This window comes from Salvia hispanica, chromosome 1 (assembly GCF_029641045.1).
Source record: "Salvia hispanica isolate PSC_SH4W2 chromosome 1, Shi_PSC_v1, whole genome shotgun sequence".
Taxonomy (NCBI): Eukaryota; Viridiplantae; Streptophyta; class Magnoliopsida; order Lamiales; family Lamiaceae; genus Salvia; species Salvia hispanica.
Window position 1 is genome coordinate 36,427,327 of NC_142692.1, and position 19,291 is coordinate 36,446,617.

At 39.1% G+C, this 19,291-nt stretch overlaps 1 protein-coding gene across 1 annotated transcript; it reads right to left on the reverse strand.

Annotated features, from left to right (window-relative positions):
• Positions 1–48: 48 nt before the first annotated feature.
• LOC125222712 (protein NETWORKED 1D) lies at positions 49–8,524 on the reverse strand. The gene is made up of 6 exons (XM_048125477.2): positions 8,333–8,524; positions 7,878–7,955; positions 7,503–7,768; positions 6,890–7,170; positions 1,936–6,807; positions 49–1,231 (listed from the first exon to the last, which is right to left on the reverse strand). The coding sequence occupies exons 3-6, from the start codon at positions 7,603–7,605 to the stop codon at positions 122–124; spliced, it is 6,366 nt and encodes a 2,121-aa protein (XP_047981434.2). The 5' UTR covers positions 7,606–7,768; positions 7,878–7,955; positions 8,333–8,524; the 3' UTR covers positions 49–121.
• Between the last annotated feature and the right edge of the window lie 10,767 nt (positions 8,525–19,291).

Here is a 19,291-nt window from a genome sequence, read left to right on the forward strand (position 1 = left end):
TACAATCCTATATATATATGGACACAAAATACCTAATAGAAGAAGCAATTAAGGCAAATAAAAAGGAATAATTTGGCATAGTTTTATGAAAATTTCAAATTATTATACAATCAACAATCTCTCAATCTTCAAGTGTTGAAGGCTTAACACAAGCACAAAAATGCCCTTTCTTACGCCTCTGGCTCCCTCTGCCCCCTCCATAGAGGTAATCCCTCAACAAGATTCTCCGGTCTGACATCTTCGACACACCGTTGTTCTCGTCTAGTTTCAGCAGAATGAACTGCAGCTTCTGTACTTCCAACTGTATCCTCCCGATTTTCTCAGACATTCGCCGTGCTTGCTCCGACACTCTCCTCCTCCGGGCGCCATCCTCGCCTTCAAAGTCGAACGAGGACTTTGAATCTGAGAACGACCTGTCATCGATGCTCTTCATCAACCTGCCGTTCAGATCAAACAGCTGCATCACGGACCTGTCAGCTTCGTCCAGCTGTCTCTTCAACGTCTCACATTCGATAACAGCTTTACCCCGCTTGCCCTTCTCAGTGACCTCGAGTTTCCTCTTCAAGTCATGGACTGTGATCTGGAGATTCGCCAGTTTCTGGACGTCCGAATCGAGCCTCTCCAAGACCTTCCTCTTGTTCCCTTCTTGAAAGGAATTGGTGGATCTTTTGGAGATCTCTAATTTGTCCACGCTCAAGTCCTCATCGAGTGCATCGGACGAGGCTGCAAAACTGCCTTTCTGTTTCCTCATCGATTTAGAACGACGGAAATCAGAAGTTGCGGTGGTGGAAGGAGGAATGGTTCTATTTGACTTGCCAATGGTGAGACCCACGGTGCCATCTGGTTCTGCAGTTTCCCATAACTCGACGATTTGGCTGTCCACATCAGCGGCTTCATTCTTGCTGTAGCGGTTTGAACCATCAGAGACCTGATCAAGAACAATATCTTTTGTCAAAAGTGCACTGTCTTCCACAGTGATTTCGGAAGTAGGCCTCCTGTTTCTACGGTGCTTCCCACTTTCAGATTGCAGCAACTCGATTTGCCTCAATGATTGGTCAAGCTTGGAGTGCAGAACAATGTTCTCCTGTACCATTAGATCCTTTATCTCGACTGCTGCCTTCACAACAGCTTCAAGCCTAACCCGGAGATCACGCAAATCAGAAACCGGCGCCAACACTTTCTTGTCTTCACTTCGAATGCTTTCAGGTGAAATGCCTGTGCCCTGACCATCCTGAAATGGATCATACAGCAGGATAAAGAATTAGCCAAAAAAGGGTAAAAATAGAAATGTATAAAATAGAATAAAGATAAACCCATTACTACTCTATGGACCTCCAGAGAAGTCCTGTACTAGATTTATTAGGTGGAAAATAAATCCTGCTCTTAGAAATTCTATAATATAACCATCAGATTTAAATGCTCAAATTGAAATTATCGCAAAAGTTAACGATCAAGATGTCCTATCACTTGTGATTCTTAGTCACAGGCAAAAGTTAACGATCAAGATGTCCTATCACTTGTGATTCTTAGTCACAGGCAAAGCTAAGATTGCATAATTCTGAGACTCAACATGACTTACTTAATCATAGGCATTTACACAGCGCATATATTAATTTGCAGTTCTCAGAAAAAGCCATGACTAGATATAGTACTCATTTCTAGGAGGGCTCTCTTATTATTATTCCGGCAGTCTATATATATCTGGCAGAAGCAAGCAACATATGGTAGACTATACCCGATGGACTCTAATAGCAGGCAAAAGAACCTTCTCCGGGAAAGAAAATAAGAAAACAAGCTAATTTAGTGGAATAAAAGAAATCTATGAAAAATGGTACATAAAAATCTTAGGGCTGTGAAAGGCAGCACTATCAGATTTGACTAGTTTCTGAAAATCGTAACAATCAGTTGCAAAATATTTCCAGTGTTTAGAATTACCTGCATATTCCCGTCTTCAGGATTTTGAAACTTTATGTGTATATCAGTTTGGTCCTCCAAGGATGAAATACATTCCTTCAATGATACAATCTCTGGCCGAAATGCATCCAGTTGATTTTTGAGGCCTTCATTTTGATCAATGTATCCAAGGCATGCATCATATAGCTCATAAAACTTCTGCTCATAGAGAACCTGACTGATCATGGAATGTTGCAATTGACTGAAAAGAGAAACAGCTCGAGCCTCCAACTCATTGATCTCGTTGATTTTCTTGTCCAGCTGCAAATGCAGATTCTCTTCTTGGAGCTTACTCTTATCATGATTACCTTGCAATACCTGCAGACTAGACTCCAGCTTCTGAGTTGCTTCACGCAAGAAGTTATTCTCCTTGCTCAAATTGTCACTGTCTGTGGAGAGTTTGAGAATCAGATTCTCTTGCTCATCTCGAGTTATTTTGACCTCATCGTATTCCATTCTGAGATCTTCAGAACTGTTACTTAACTCTAGTGTCTTTTTCTCTGCTATAATAATCCTCTCTCCTGCTTCCTGAAGTTCTTGTGCCATCTGATGTAAAATTTCCTTTCCGATTTCAATCTCCACACTCAACTGATCTTTGTCTGTTACTACAGACTTGAGCTCATTATCTGTCTTCTGCAGCCTCTCCTTGAGTTGAAAATTCTCCAGTTTTGATTCTTCAAGCCTGCCCTCAGCCGCGCTCAACTTTCCAATAAGAGCAGTGTTCATCACATTAAGTTTATTGTGATCATCACCAAGATCTCTTAGCACCCTAAGTTTCTCATCAGCGAAGCTTTGGAAAATCAAGGACAGGTTCTCAAGAGCTAACACTTTATCACATAAGACATAATTTTCCTCTTCCAGGACATTATGTTTTTCCTCGTAGTGCATGATACTATCCATTAAGAAATTATTCTCCTTTCTCAAATTGTCACTATCTGTGGAGAGTTTGAGAATCTGATTCTCTTGCTCATCTCGAGCTATTTTGACCTCATTGTTTTCCATCCTGAGATCTTCAACACTTTTACTTAACTCTATTTTCTTTTTCTCTGCTAGACTTATCTTCTCTCCAGCCTCCTGAAGTTCTTGTGCCATCTGATGCAAAACTTCCTTTCCAATTTCAATCTCAACACTCAACAGATCTCTGTCTGTTGCTACTGCCTTGAGCTCGTTATCTGTCTTCTGCAGCATCTCCGTGAGATGAAGATTCTCGAGTTTTGATTCTTCAAGCTTGCCCTCAGCCACGCTCAAATTTCCAATAAGAGCAGTGTTCATCACATTAAGTTTGCTGTGATCATCACCAAGATCTCTTAGCACCCTAAGTTTCTCATCGGCGAAGCATTGGAAAATCAAGGATAGGTTCTCAAGAGCGAGCACTCTATCACATAAGACATAATTTTCCTCTTCCAGGTTATTATGTTTTTCCTCGTACTGCATGATAGTATCCATTAAGAAATTATTCTTCTTGCTCAAATTTTCACCGTCTGTGGAGAGTTTGAGAATCTGACTCTCTTGCTGCTCTCGGGCCATTTTGATCTCATTGTATTCCATTCTAAGGTCTTCAACACTTTTACTCAACTCTAGTTTCTTTTTCTCTGCTAGAATTATCTTTTCTCCTGCTTCCTGGAGTTCTTGTTCCATCTGATGCAAAATTTTCTTTTCATTTTCTATCTCAACACTCAACTGATCTTTGTCTGTTGCTACAGCCTTGAGCTCATTATCTGTCTTCTGCAGCCACTCCTTGAGATGAAGATTCTCGAGTTTTGACTCTTCAAGCCTGCCCTCAGCCACGCTCAACTTTCCAATAAGGGCAGTGTTCACCACGTTAAGTTTATTGTGATCATCACCAAGATCTCTTAGCACCCTAAGTTTCTCTTCAGCGAAGCTTTGGAAAATGAAGGATAGGTTCTCAAGAGCTAATACTTTATCACATAAGACATAATTTTCCTCTTCCAGAAGATTATGTTTTTCCTCGGAGTGCATGATACTATCCATTAAAGATCTTCTCTCCTCAGAACTCTGTAGTTTTTCACTTTGTAAGTCCTGGCAAGTAACTTGCATGTCTGTTAGCTTTGAGTTCAAATTATCAATCTGGATCATCAGAGCTTCCTTACAGCGGTCTTCCTCCCTCAGTTTTGACTTTAAATCTTCATTCATCTCAAGGAGTGTAGAAGACTCACTCTGCAACTGTAACACCTGCTCAGTCTTCAGCTTGAATTCATGCTCTAGTTTGCCCTTTTCCACCTCGACATTCTTTGAATGTAATCCCAGTTCCTTAATCCATGTGACAAGAACTGAGAATGCAACAGACCACTCCAGATTTTCTTCATCAGCGTCACAGAGTGATTTCTTCAAATGTCGGAGTGTACTTGATAGCTGGCTGATGTAAACCTGGTCTAGTTCCACATTATCCGCAGAGACACAATCCTCAGCAATGCTGAGAACCTTCAATAACTGACGAGTCCCTGATCTCAGGGTACTAACATGATCTGACATCAATCTGATTTCAGACTCCTGCCGGAGATTGTCATGCTCTAGCCGTGAGATCTCCTTTTCCGATAAACTAGACTGCTCAATAAGTCTGTGATTCTTTGTGACCAAGGAGCAATAGTTTTCTTTCATCACCTGGGCGGTCGTGCGTAACACAAATATCTCAATTTCACTAGCAATGGCACTATCAAGCACATGATCGAGTTCTGTCTTTCTTCTTCTGTGTTCTTCTTGCAGAACATGCATGTCAGATTGGAACCCAGTCAGTCGAGCTTTGTTCATCTCGATACTATATGAATGTTCTTGCTTCTCTGCCTCCAATGACACTTGCAACTCTTCAACTTTCCGAAGAGTTAATTCTTTCTCATTTTCTAGATTCTCACATCTTCCTTCAAGTTCTCCATGAAGTTTCTCCAGATCTACCAGTCTTCTCTGAGTCTGTTCCAGCTGAGAAGTTAAACTGTCATTTTCACTCATCAAATCAGCTTTCTCATTTACAAGTAACTGGCATGAATCTTCCAAGATTTTTGATTTAGCCTTTAAAGCTTCAAGCTGATGGTGTGCATCAGACAGGGAGAGTTCTAGAACTGTGTTGTTCTCTGTGAGTTTCTCTAGATTCTTGTTTGTTTCCTGCAATTGTGTCGTGAGAGTCTCCTTCTCATCGAGAAGACTGGATCTCTCTTGCATAAGAGATTGGCAAGATTGTTCAAGCTCTTCTATCTTCCCTCTAACAGCATTTAGTTCAGCATTCAAACCAGAAAGGGAGGTCTCCAAGAGCGAATTTTTCTCGAGAAGCTGTTCCATAATTTCCAATTTCAGCAGGAGAGCTGCTTTATCAGTACTTTCCCTCTGGCAAGTTTCTTTCAGATTGGAATTCTCATCCTGCAATTCCTTCACTGACGATCCCAAGGATTCTGGATTCAAGCCTACTTCATGTACCTGGTCCAAAATTGAACGGTGCTTCATGTTCAGATCATTTAGTTCCTCTTTCAAGCAATAGATCTCTTGCTGCAGTGAGTTTCTCTGGTCTAGCCTTAGCTCAACTTCCTCCTCAAGTTTTTCTGTTGATTCCGTTAAGCTAGAAATCTCATTCTGCATATCCTGTATTGATAATGCAGAAGATGAGTTCAGATCATTAAGATGCTTGTTCTCCTGCTTAACCTTTACAACTTCATCTTGCAAACTGTGATTTTGGGTCTCGGCAACCTTCAAGAGTTGAGCCCGATTCTGCAGCTCAGAAGCCATAGCTCGGAGCTCCTCCTGAGTTTGTGCATGCAAATGCTGTAAAGTCTGGAATGCAGTTTCAGCATCTACAAAGCGCAATCGTTCTTCTTGTACGGCAGCCCAAAGTCTTCCCAGTTCCTTCTGCTTCTCAGTAAGCTCTTGAGATTGAGTTCCCATCTTCAACATCAAAGATTCCAACTCAGAGTGAAGAGACTGGTTCGATCTTTCCAAGATCAGACATTGTTCCTCAGCACCTTTTAACTTGGACACTCCATTTTCTATCTCCCCATTGAGGCGCTTAGCCTCCTCGTTGGCCAATGTGAGTTTCTGCTCCAGACTTGAAATTGTCTCCAAGCACTGCTGGTACTGCAGAGCTGTACTTTCCTTTTCCTCGGTCAATTTGGAGATCGCTTGTCTTAGACTTTCCACTTCACTTTCTGCTTTTTCAGCTCTCACTTTAAACCCTGAAGAATTTTCTTCAGCAAGTCGTAATTTATTCTCCATGTTTGATATTATCTCCAGCGATTCCATGTACTGATTGAGAGCAGCATCCTTCTTGACAGCTAATATATCCAGATCACTTTTCAACGATTGTACTTCAACTTCAGCATTCTTAGCTCTTTCACTAAGTTTCTGGGCATCATCTTGTGTCGTAGATACAGTAGTTTGTAGCTCAGATATCTTGTCCAAGCAGTTTTGGTAGTCTTGAAACTTAGATTCCTTTTCAGCTTCTAATGTCGCCAGAGCCCTGTTTAGCACAGCAACTTCAGTATCAGCCTTATTTGCATGATATTTAAGCGTACTGAAATCCTCCCTGGTTCTGGAGATTTCAGTCTCAAGTTGTGACAGTTTATCTAAAGCTTGCTGATGCTGAACAATGCTAGCTTCTTTTTCGGCTTCCAGTTTGGCAATGGCTTCCTTCAATGCTATAATCTCGTTAGAATCACTTTGCCGTTCCAAGTTTAATGAACTTTTATCATCAACATGGTTGTTCTCATTGCTAAACACGCCTTCAACTTTATCATCCGCCTCGTCAAAATTCAGACCTCTCCTCACCCGCTCAATTGGCCTGAATGAACCAACGAATGGTTTTGAAGTTCTTTTTCTAGTCCCATTATCAGAATCATCAGTGAGCCCACCAATCTGTTTGACGAAACGAGAATCAGGCAAAAAACAGAATTCTAGCAATACATTGTAAGCCAATCAATTCCACGTAATTACTTACCGAATCTGGTGTTCTAGGATCAGCTCCAGAAAGAGAACTAGCAGGTGAATCATCAGCAAACACCATAGGAACTTGAGCTTCAGTCATAGTTCGATGGGCATGTCTAATCACACCAGTCGCGTGATCATATCTTTCAGCCAATGCACGATAGGCTCTGTAAAACTCCTCAACCATTTTCATAAGCTCTGGTCTTTTCTTGTAGTACATCTCTGCTCTCCTCGCAAAGGAGTCCTCTTCCGCTTCAAGAAGCTTTATCATTGATTTAACTTTGACATCCATATCTACAAAATCACACAAGGGGATCTTCAGTAGATGCACATGTATTGCATCCTTCCATAGTGATGTGTTTCACTGCTATGAGTTCACAAATTGTCTAATTGTATGCTGAAGAGGATTTCAGTTTTAAGTGCATCAAACAATATCAGATTAAAGCATCATTAGATTGATCAAAAGATAGGACTGAAGAAGGATCATTTTCAATGTTAATCGTAGCACACACATCTGACATCTCATCATGGTTCGGAGTAATTATTGACTAATCAACAATGAAGAGCTGCATACTTTCAGCACATATGCCTTCATACAATAATATCAATCACCAAAAAATCTATACCTGTGAGATTCTCCTGGAGCCATTTTGAATTTTTGGGGCTGATATGGCTATCCCACCACCATGAATACATTCGTCTGGAATCCGAATGCGACAATTTGGCCATCCTTCAATGTGATGCTGCCTAGTTGCAGATTTTCCACCGAATAGCAATCCAAGGCTCAGATAAAACAGATTCGGTATGGAAGAAAAAAAAAACTCAACAAAAATTCTGCGAGCACTCAATTCAAGAGTAAAAGTCAGAATTGAGTGTAGTTTCCCTTGAACCGCTGCACACAGAGTAACACAAAGGAATCATCAGATTATCAGAGTATGAGTTGAAGAAGTTGTTAACAACTAAACCAGAGAACTAACTGAGGTATCAAATTTGGGGCTTACAAAAGTTTAACTCTCCAATAATTCCAGAAAAAACAGCTGCCTCCTTCAACTGAGAAATTCATCAACAAGCATCTTGACCTGGTCAAATTTCACAGCATGAATTAGACAAACACGAACAAATTTAGTGAAAATAACAATTCTACCAGAATCATTTCAATCAACAACCACATTTTGGTAAATTCAACCGAAAAAAACACGTTTCGCTAAAACAGGATCTGATTTTGATCAAGCAAAAATCGGATCATCGAAGCGACTCCGCCGCGATCACAAAAATAAAAATCTCTCTAAAACCACTGAAAAATTCAAAATTCATGAAACTAAGTCAACAAAAATTAAACGCTCCATCAACGTCTATAAAAAAACAGTTTAAATTTATACCAAACACAATCAAACAAAGCAGAACTCGGATAATTTTTAGCATCGAAAAACAAAGAAGGAAATAAGGAAAAACTTACTGCGTAAGGCAAAAGGAAACGGAAAATGAAAACAAAATTTGGTGGTCACAAAAGAAAACATTGCTTTAAGCTTCTCTCACATCTCACTCTCCCCATTTACTTTTGTTTTCAGATCTTTCACTTTGTCTTTCTCTCTCTACAGCTCCATCACGCTCGAAGTGAATTCAGTTTGCTTCTGTTATCTGCGGATATACGTATAATTTATTCTGCGCTGTGACAATATTGATTTTTATACTTATAATAATATGGAATACTTTTTAATTATTTTATCATTATTAGTTATATTTGTTATTATTAGTATTATCACAGTATTTATAAATAAATAGTGGTTATGGATTTCAATCCAAAATTCATAATTTCACCTAAATAACTGAGGATTGAATAAGGTGGGACTCAAAGTTTGTATAAAGTACTCCATAAGACTTTAAATTAACCCGAGTCTCGTAGAATTGGCCAAATATGAATGAATTCTTATTATTTGTTGTATATTCAGTTATTATTATGTATAGAATTATCGATATAAGATTATTTGACACGACAGATTAGCACGAAATCAAACGATTCTGTAATTCCAATGAATTTCTTTTGTTGAAATTTTAACTTTGTTTTCTTTTTTAAATAGTTATCCTTGGGATTGTGGTACCTCGTGTTTGCAAATTACTATGATTATGCTTTAGGTTTTACTCGTGGGTTGTGTCAAAACAAAATGCAAGATTCTTTGTTAAAATCATTTTCAAAAATGTAAATAAATAATGATATATTCTTTTGTCAATAATGACGGGCTTTTGATTTTAAGTATATCCCCCTAATCTGATTATAATTTATAAATATTCATTGCTGATTTAATCTCACATTTCGATCTTATTAATTATAGTTAAATTTTCAAAAATATTTCAATAATAGCTTGAATTTTTATTTGAAAAATCTAACTTTGTAATAGACTACACGTTCTATTCAATTATTTATAATTTCACTTTTTTTAGACTGCAAATCTGATCCTAATGAGAAAATCTAATGTACTTTTGCTATTGATTAAAGAAAATATAATTAGAAAAAGTGAGTGTTAATTAAAATAGGAACAGAAAAAGTGAGTGTTAATTAAAAGAGGAAAAGATTCCGTCATTTGCCAGCTTTGGAAAAGTAGGTTTGGGGTTATATTAGTAATTTCGCATGGATGCTTTGCCCTTATTGACACGCCGTCGTTTCAGACTCTTTAAAAATGTGGGGTTTGGGTCAGCTTGGACGGTGTCGTTTAACGGCCGTCCACGAAACAGATGCCCTGAAGTTGGGCCCACATTAATCATGTGTGAAATGATTGTGGGCTTATAATTTTGTTGTGTGATGTAACACAAATAATTCTTTTTCCGATGATAAATTGTCCTAAAATTTATTTGTGGTGAGAACTTTTAAATATTTTAAATTTCCAATGATAAATTGTCCTTAAACCATGACAAGCTTAGCTAAGGTAAATACACAAATTTTGACCATATTTCAATTTTGACAAACTAAACACTATCTTTATGATGACAATGAAGAAATATGATTTTTTGGCTTATGTGCCGAAAGAGGCTAACAAATCATAAACTTTATCTTCTCTATGAATACGAAACTCCACATTAATAAAGATACAAAATTATCGTTTTCAATTTTGGAATTTAGTATCCAAGAAAATAAAATTAGGTAGATAAGGGAATTTATAAGTTTGGTAAGAAAAAATGACATCTATAAAAATTCCAAACAAGTCTTCTAACAGTGATTGATAGTGAAAGAATTTATAAGAATATGATAGGATTAAAATTAATTACTAAATTAGAAGTCGTGCTTAATTGAGATATGGCCAAAAAGCTGAAAAGCGCGGTTGGTGATGGTTGTCTTTGGGTGAACTAGTAAAGATGATTTTGTTCGTAAAGTGTATAAATCATCATTCTTTCTTTGGATGGAATATCTTGTCCCTTTTTATTGTGTGAGAACTGAGATGGTATAAATAAATAAAAAAGTGTATTTCAGTTTTCATAAATTATAAATTATAAATTATAATTATTTTGTTCTGTTATTATATATTTTATAGCAAGCCAAAATTATGTTTAGATAAATCATAAATGAGATTACTAGTTTCACTTGTTATGTGGAATTTTAAAAAGTTATTTTTTTAATGTGAATTAAATATGATTCATTTTCTTTTTTAATTTCATGCTTTTATTGTGTTTATTATTTACATGGTAAGATGTGAATCGAAATGAAAGCGAAGCTAGAATGAAACTTTGATCGGGTAATGGTTCAAAGGAGAAATCATGCACGAACCACGTGCGTTGCCCACCGGCTGCACGGCCCGTGTGATGCCTTCGCACAACATCCCCACCCATCCGCACAGACTGTGCGATGGGTTTCTCATCTGCACAAGACCGTGCGGATGTATCCAGATCTAGCAGCACCTCACACCCGACTGGGTGACCGTGTCTTGACATGGCAACCGACCGGGTGACATGAGACCAAAGAAACTTGCTGCCAAAACCAATTGTCCCATAAATAAAGGAATGGTATTTTAGGTTATATTCCAATACCAATATATCCTTATTTTTTCTAAAAATTTCTCCATATTGTATGTTTTGTTTAATCTATTCTTGAATATCTTGGTTAGAGATAAATTAATTAACACTTGCAATTAATAGAATCGTGGAATATATACATATATGGAATATCAAAATAATTGCTAGAGACAACCACAAAACTGTCATTTTTAGATAACAGGGAGATTATTTTTAGATCGTTTTAATTAATTCTTTTTAAAATAAACTATTCCACATGTTATCTACTAAGTACTATGTGTGTAATAAATAAATATATCAATTAGTCATGAATATCAAAATTATTACCCTATATAATTTTTTAAATTCATTTCAAGGTGTAGTTAACCGTGGTGAAGGTACTGCTGATCAAGACACATAATCCTTAATTATGGATTATTATTATTATTATTATTATTATTATTATTATTATTATTATTATTATTATTATTATTATATTTTGAGGGTGGTGTGGTTTGAAGAAAAATTATTGTGTTAACCAAATTACTTGACATCTCCACATACTTATGCCATAATTTAAATGAACTATTTTCTATTTTCATCTCATGCAAGGTTTTCTTTTTATCATTAGACAAAAAATAAAAATAAAAATAAAATAGAGATTCTGAAAATATGGAAAACCCTAACTTCCAGATGGGAGAAACAGCTTTGGGGGAATCCGATACCGATTCCATTGTGTGTGGTAAACGGAAAAGATGAGAGATTCAGGAAAAAGAGAAAATTGATTCCGGTGGCTGTGGTGGCGATATTGCGAAAATCAATTCCGCCATGGCAAAGAAAAAGAAAACGAGACAGGTAGCGAAATTCGAAGATAGATATGGTTTATTTTGGCGCTACGAAGGAAAGATGGCCTTAGAAGATGAAGATTACGATCCTATGAGGAAAGATGATGATTACTCAAGTGAGGAAGATGGGAAAGGTAATTTACATATGTTGGAGGGGTTTGGAAACGAGGACGAGGTAATTTACATATGTTGGAGGATTCTGAAGAAGAAGATCCTTACGACCGCGAGGTCGTTCTCAAATATATCTGTAATGCCCCGCTTTTTCGAACCCTAATTTTTGTGACGTGAAATTTTTTGCATTAAATGCTTTTAATGCTATGATATATGTGGAATTAAATGATGAGTGATTTATTGCAATATTCTTTGTGACCTAATTGCGATATTGAGTTGAGTTTGAGTTGAATAGTCAAACTTGTTGAATATGTGACGTGGCTATTGAATAGTCAATATTGTGGAAATTATGACGTGGCCGTGGAATGGTCAAAGTCGTTGGAAAATGTGAAGTGGAGGTGAAATTCGAATTTGTGAATATTTTGATGTGGGGTGAAATAATATTGTGGCGAATTATTTTTCCTAAGGGATGAGTGAGAATTAAATAGGAGCATTATTTAATTAAGTGGAATTTTCGACCCCTCCTATTTAATGGAGAATAAATCCTGTTTTTCTTGGATTTAATTATTGCTTGGGATAATTATCTGAATTAAATCCAAAGTCCAATATTCCTTATTTAATTGATGAAATTTTCGGCCCCTATGTTTGTCTCAAGGGTGATTTTCGGAAATCCCCTACTTTATGGGAGAAGGGATTTTATTATTATATTATTTGATCCCTTGTTTATTCTCTTCCATAAATAAATCCAAATATTCTAGCATATCTTGCCAAATCTAAGAAGATCTTGTCATATCCTATTTAAATTAGGATTTTAATTAATTCCCTAGAGTAGGAATTGAAAATCACGCCTATTCCTATTTAATTGGGGAGAATTATTATTTTTATTCTTGCTCCGTGATATTTTATTCTGCTCCATAAAATATCCAAATAAAATTATATGCTAATTAAATAGCATGAAATTCGAATTCCCCCTTATTTCTCACTAGAAATAACGCCAATCACCCACCAAATCTCCTCCAAATCTTGATTTATTTAATTATTGGATTATATCTTGCACTCTATAAATATAAGAGGGAGAGTCAAAACCCTAACATCACAAAAATCGCCCCCTCTCTCCCTCTCTCTCGCCGATCTCTCTCCCACTCTCTCTCTCAAATTTTTCTTCTACTTTCTCCATTATTTCTTCATCTTGTGTGAAGAATTGAAGCTGAAATTCGAGAATTTGTTGAAGAATCAAGATCCTACTTGTTTCCTACCGATTGTTCAATTGAAAAGGTATTTTTTTTATTTTGATCTTCTCTTCTTCTACCGATCAATCGGTGTTCTTGAGTCCACATGCATTTATAATGAGTGAAGGGGAAATTAATCGATGAATTTGGGATGCATATGTGTATGTGTGTGTGACCGTGTATGTGTGTGTGACCGTGTGTGTGTGTGTGTACGCCTCGGGATGCATGCACATGCGTTGTGTGTGTGTGCGTGTGTCGTGTGTGGAAAACACTCATGCGTGTCACGATTTGATGATAAATCTGGAGTTGTTGTGTGAATTAAAACGATATGATAATCGTACTTTGATTTTGAATGGGAATATTGAAAATAATCGATGGGAAAGGGAAACGTGAGAACATGCATTATTTTGATCCATGATTGAGACTTATTTGAAATACATGAACTAAAGGTGATAGCTCGCGTTCTCGGTGTGATAACAAGAAGAAGTACGTACTTGAAATCGAAGGAAATCGAGGTGGGCTTTATTCTTAAACTCTCTCTTATGTTGCAAATATATGAAAGTGGAGCGATAAGGGTGGATTAAACTGTTATGCCATGCCTATGATTATTTTGGATATTGTGTGTGCCTGATGCCTAGTTTGCGAGTGCGCTCCATTAGGCTATAGGGCTATATAAACGAATTCGGGTCTGAGTAGGGCCGCAAACCCTATCAGGCTAGTGTACACGGGAGATCGGGAGTCGTCCTTGCTAGTCGGCCGGTCTCATGGGCGAAAGTGTGGCCACACTTCGTCGCACCATGATATTGTTGATTGATGAGAAAATGGGAGGTATTGTTTGACTGGCCAGTCCATGAAATATTTTGTGATACTCGATGCTATCTTTTAAATTAAATGCTAAACCTCGAGTTCACTATGGTAAGGGTGGCATAACTATTAAAACGTTTTGGCATGAGTCCACTGAGTATGCTTAAAATACTCAGCCCTGCATGTGTTTTCCCTATGTGCAGGTTGAGCGGCGATGGGCGGTCGGTGGTGTTGAGACAGTTGAATCGAATAACATGGATGTTTGGAACTTTGAGTGTAGTCGTGTCTTCATACATGGCTTCGCTTTCTCTTGAAATGCTTCCGCTGAATTTTTGGAAACTTATTATCTTTGGTTGTTTTGAACTTATTTCTTTGTCTTGGAATATTGGGAAATATTGTGTTTTGTTGGAGTTACAGTAAACCCTTGACTTTTGAGCTTAGCCTATGTTATCTATTAAATCTTGATTTTCGTGAGTAAGCCGTTGACTTATTGCCTTGATAGTTCATTAAACACTTGGTCAAATCTCTTTAAATGAAACCCTAGCCTATGTTCTTGTTGCATTTAAGTTCTCCTAGGTAGCAGTCGCCGTATTTATTATACCCTAGAAATCCGGGTTGTTACAGTTGGTATCAGAGCCTCAGTTCTTTCCGCTTTGGACCCAAGAGTCTTGTTGTAATAAAATCTGAAATTTGTGGGAATTGATTAAATAATATCGTCGAAAGCTCAACACCACGACTCGTCTCCGCTCAACCACGATGAATGAGGTAACATGTATCTTTGAATATTGATTTGAATTATGAAATGTTGGAAGTTGAAGTGAATGGGAGTTGTTGTGATATTTGGAAATTTGTGTTGGAGTATAAAATGATGATTATGCATGCATGCGAAATTGCAAATTGCGATTATGCAAAACAAATGATGAATGCTGTTATGCAAGGGATTATATGTTAAGACCGTTATGAGTTGAAAGAATACAACTCTATGGGAATTCTATATGATTTGTGATTGCGTGATTGTTCGATGAACAACATTATGAGTTGAACCCGAGCATGCTATATTTAGTTGTAAATCGTGTTGTGATTGGAAAATTTGTATGACGATATCGAACTTGGAGGCATAAAAACGCCGAATGCGAGGCGAACGACTTACGAGAACGAAATTGCGAACTATATATATATATATATATATATATATATATATATATATAGGGGTGTATTCAGATTAAAACCATAATGTATATTAAAACATCAAACCATGTAAAATAATGTACATTATACACACTAATAATGTACATTTTATTCATGTATAATGTACTGTCAGCATAATGTACAGAATTCATATAATGTAAATGTACATTATTAGTGTGTACAATATTTAGAACAGTACATTATACATGAATAAAATGTACATTATTAGTGTGTATAATGTAATTATTTACATGGTTTGATGTTTTAATATACATTATGGTTTTCATCTGAATACACCCCTATATATATATATATATATATACACACACGAACCTTTTGCCTCGGAAATGAAATTCCGTTCATTCTTGATATGATATTACCTTCACACCTCCATCGTTCGACCCATATATATATGTCCATCATACTCTCAGCATCATTTGAAACCTTATACACTATTGATATTTTCTTCGATCATTGTGCTGATGCTGAGATTTCTTTTGTAGATGTTTAACCGGTATTACGCACCGATGCGCGACCGTTACGCAAAGAACAAGGTTTTCCCTGTCGAGACCTACCAAGATTTTGAGTGGGATGGAAAGTCATTCCTCCTAACCTACGTCACTGAATTCTACGATCGCTGGATGGATGCATACGCGTATGGAGGAGCTACCCATCACGCGGGGATCTCGAAATTGATCCACAACCTGCCTTCTCCATGGAGTGAATGGACTGCTCAAGCTGCGTTACCGTTTACGTGGTTCAGTCCGCCCGAGTACAAGCCGTGAGGCGATATGATTGGCTTGATAGGAGTGCTACTCCCAGCCATGGCAGCTGCAAGGGACGGACCGCCGCTTAGTCCCCCAGCGCACAAGTATCCGCCGAGTCAGGCCCGTCGATGGAGATATCGTCGTGATAAGGAGCCGCATCTTGATCGTGTCCCTACCAAACCCAGACTTAAGACCTGTACGTCTAACCCGTTGGTCATAAATGGGAATGTGGAGGACATGCGTGCGATAACCCCTCCGCCCCCGAATGTTGGTGGATCAAGCGAGGACGAGGAACCTTACGAGGAAGGACACGATTTGGACATGGGAAATTAATGTTGATGAGGATGAGGACCCCGAGGAGGATATGAATGATATTGACTAGGAGTGTTGGTCGTGGAAAACGTTGTTTTGCTTCCCCCATATTTTGATGATTTTTGCTAAACTTTTGACGTACCTTTCCATTTCTGTCTTTTAAAATTCCGTTGATACTAAGACCTCATTGAGGCAATGTTTTGATTGATATGCTATGGGGAGAATTTTTTTATTTATTTACTCACTACCTTATGATGCAATGGATTTCCATATTGTTTTTCTCATGCCATTGTGGAAAATTATCTATCATTATGTTATCATGTCATCATATCATCACACCACTATCTTTGAATACCTTATTGCGCCCTATACTTGCCACTTGAATTGCATAAGTGCCTCTTGATTACAATTACCTTGTTGATAAGGACCAATGATTCTTTTGATACCCTATGGCACAACCGATTTTGTGATGATCATGCTTTGACACTACTTGTGAAACCCATCTATGTGACGAACTTTTTGCTTGGCCATATATACCAAAACAATTGTCTCATGCACCTTGTTATACCACGCGACTGTTGCTAGAATTTTGAGAATAATCCGTGTTTTGACAAATCAGAATGCCGCCGCGACGCCATAACCGTCAACCGACACCTCATCCTTCGAGCGAGGACAGTGTGACACAGTCAATTCCGACACCGCCGCCTCCCCCACCCCCGGTTGATCGGGAAATAGTGAAGCTGTTCTTGGAGCAAAAACCACCTGTGTTTGATGGACGTGGAGAACCAGCCAAGGCCGAATCATGGATCCGCTCGATAGAGCGTATCTTCGCAATTTTGGGATGCAATGATAGGGAACGAATGAGTTGTGTTACTCACCAACTAACCGAAGCAACTGACTTTTGGTGGGATACTAGAACGAAGACCTTGACGCGAGACCAAGTGGAAGCAATGACATGAGAAGATTTCAAGACCGAATTATACAACAAGTATGTGCCGAAGAGCTACCGGAAAGCGAAGGCATCCGAGTTCCACAATCTGACTCAAGGACGCATGGCTGTGACCGAATACGATCAAGCGCTCAATAGCATGACCCGGTACGCCCCTGATCAAGTCGATACTGACGAGAAGCTGTTCGACAAGTTCCGTGAGGGACTAAGGTCTGAGATAAAGATGTCGTTGGCCAGCCGAGGGAGACTCTCCTACGCTAAGGCATTGGCACTCGCGTTGGATATTGAAGCCGCAATGCCTAGAGAGAGAGCCAAGGAGAACTCTACACCGTCCTTACCCCCATCACATCACTCCCGGGAGAAGAGGAAGTGGGAGGATTCTAGGACTTTCTACGATGGGAAACGGTACCAAGGAAATCAACATCGATCCCAACACGGAGGAGAGCAACATACATCTAGCCAGAGAGGAGACTACCGAACTAGGGCGCCACAGTGCAACGTGTGCTCTAAGTATCATTTCGGAGAATGTCGGCAACAGAATGTTGTCAAGCGCTACACATGCGGAGGAAACGGTCACTACTCGAGGGAGAGCCCAAGTAAGACGGGAGGATCGGGATCGAGGCGAAATGACCAGGGATTCTGTCAGCATTCAAGGGGACCGCAAAGTGAACCACGAGGAAATCGCGACCCACCGTCGCGATAGCAACAACCTCCCCGCCAAAGGCTTCCTCCACAAGCGAGAGCGTACTCGTTGGAACAAAAGAAACCGAAGACTGAACAAGACGAACGCGAGAAGGGAAATTTGACAGGTATGGGCGAAATTCTCAACACCCCTGTTGTTGTGTTGTTTGATACGGGCGCATCGCATTCGTTTATATCTGAATTATGTGTGCACTCTTTGAGCTGGCTGTTAGAAAATCTGAACGTAAGATGATAGTGTCTTCACCAGTGAGTGGGACAGTAGAAATATCTCGAATATGCTCGAACATAGAAATTGTGTTAGGAGAACTTAAGTTAGTCGCTCACGACCTGCAAGTTATGGCGATGAGAGATACCGACGTAATCCTAGGAATAGACTGGTTGGCCGCGAATTTCGCGACGATTCGTTGTAAGGAGAGACAAATATCTCTACAAGCTCCGGGAAGGGAACCCATCGTGTATCATGGAATCTCGATGAATCGGCGAACCGCGATAATCTCTGCACTGCAAGCTACCGCGATGATGAGAAATGGGCGACCTGCCTATCTCGTCTATCTTCACCGCAATGAGAATGATGAAAGAAAAGTGGAAGACGTCGCTGTTGTGCGGGAATTTCTAGACGTTTTTCCCGAAGTGTTATTTGGACCGCCGCCAGATCGACAATTGGAGTTTATGATCGATCTCGAGCCGGGAGCCGCACCCGTGTCCAAAGCACCATATCGAATGGTGCCTAAGGAGTTGGAGGAACTCAAGATACAACTCCAGGAGCTCATGGACCTAGGTTTTGTTAGGCCTAGTGTCTCACCATGGGGCGCACCAGTACTTTTCGTGAAGAAGAAGGATGAGTCGATGAGAATGTGCATCGACTATAGGGAATTGAACAAATTGACCCTTAATAACAAGTACCCACTACCGAGAATAGATGACTTGTTCGATCAACTTCGAGGAGCCGGAGTGTTTTCAAAGATGGACTTGAGGTCCGGATATCACCAGTTGAGAGTTCGAAGGGAGGACGTACCAAAGACTGCATTTAGCACAAGATACGGACACTACGAGTTTGATGTATGTCGTTCGGCCTAACGAATGCCCCAGCGGTATTCATGGATTTGATGAATCGAATATTCCACCCGTACTTGGATAAATTCGTCCTAGTATTCATCGATGACGTTTTAGTTTACTCGAGGAACGAGAAGGAGCACGAGGAGCATCTACGAATCGCTTTGGAGACTTTGAGGATCGAGAAGCTATACGCCAAATTCAGCAAGTGTGAATTTTGGCTGAAAGAAGTGAATTTTCTTGGATACATTGTGTCGGCAGAAGGAATCAGAGTGGACCCCGCCAAAGTTGAAGCCGTGCAGCAATGGAAGTCACCATCAACACCAAATGAGATTCGGAGTTTCCTAGGCTTGGCAGGATACTACCGAAGGTTTAAAGAAGGGTTCTCCAAGATAGCGAGACCAATGACCCAACAACTTAAGAAGGGAGTCAAGGTGAATTGGACCCCGGAGTGTGAAGCAAGCTTTCAACTCC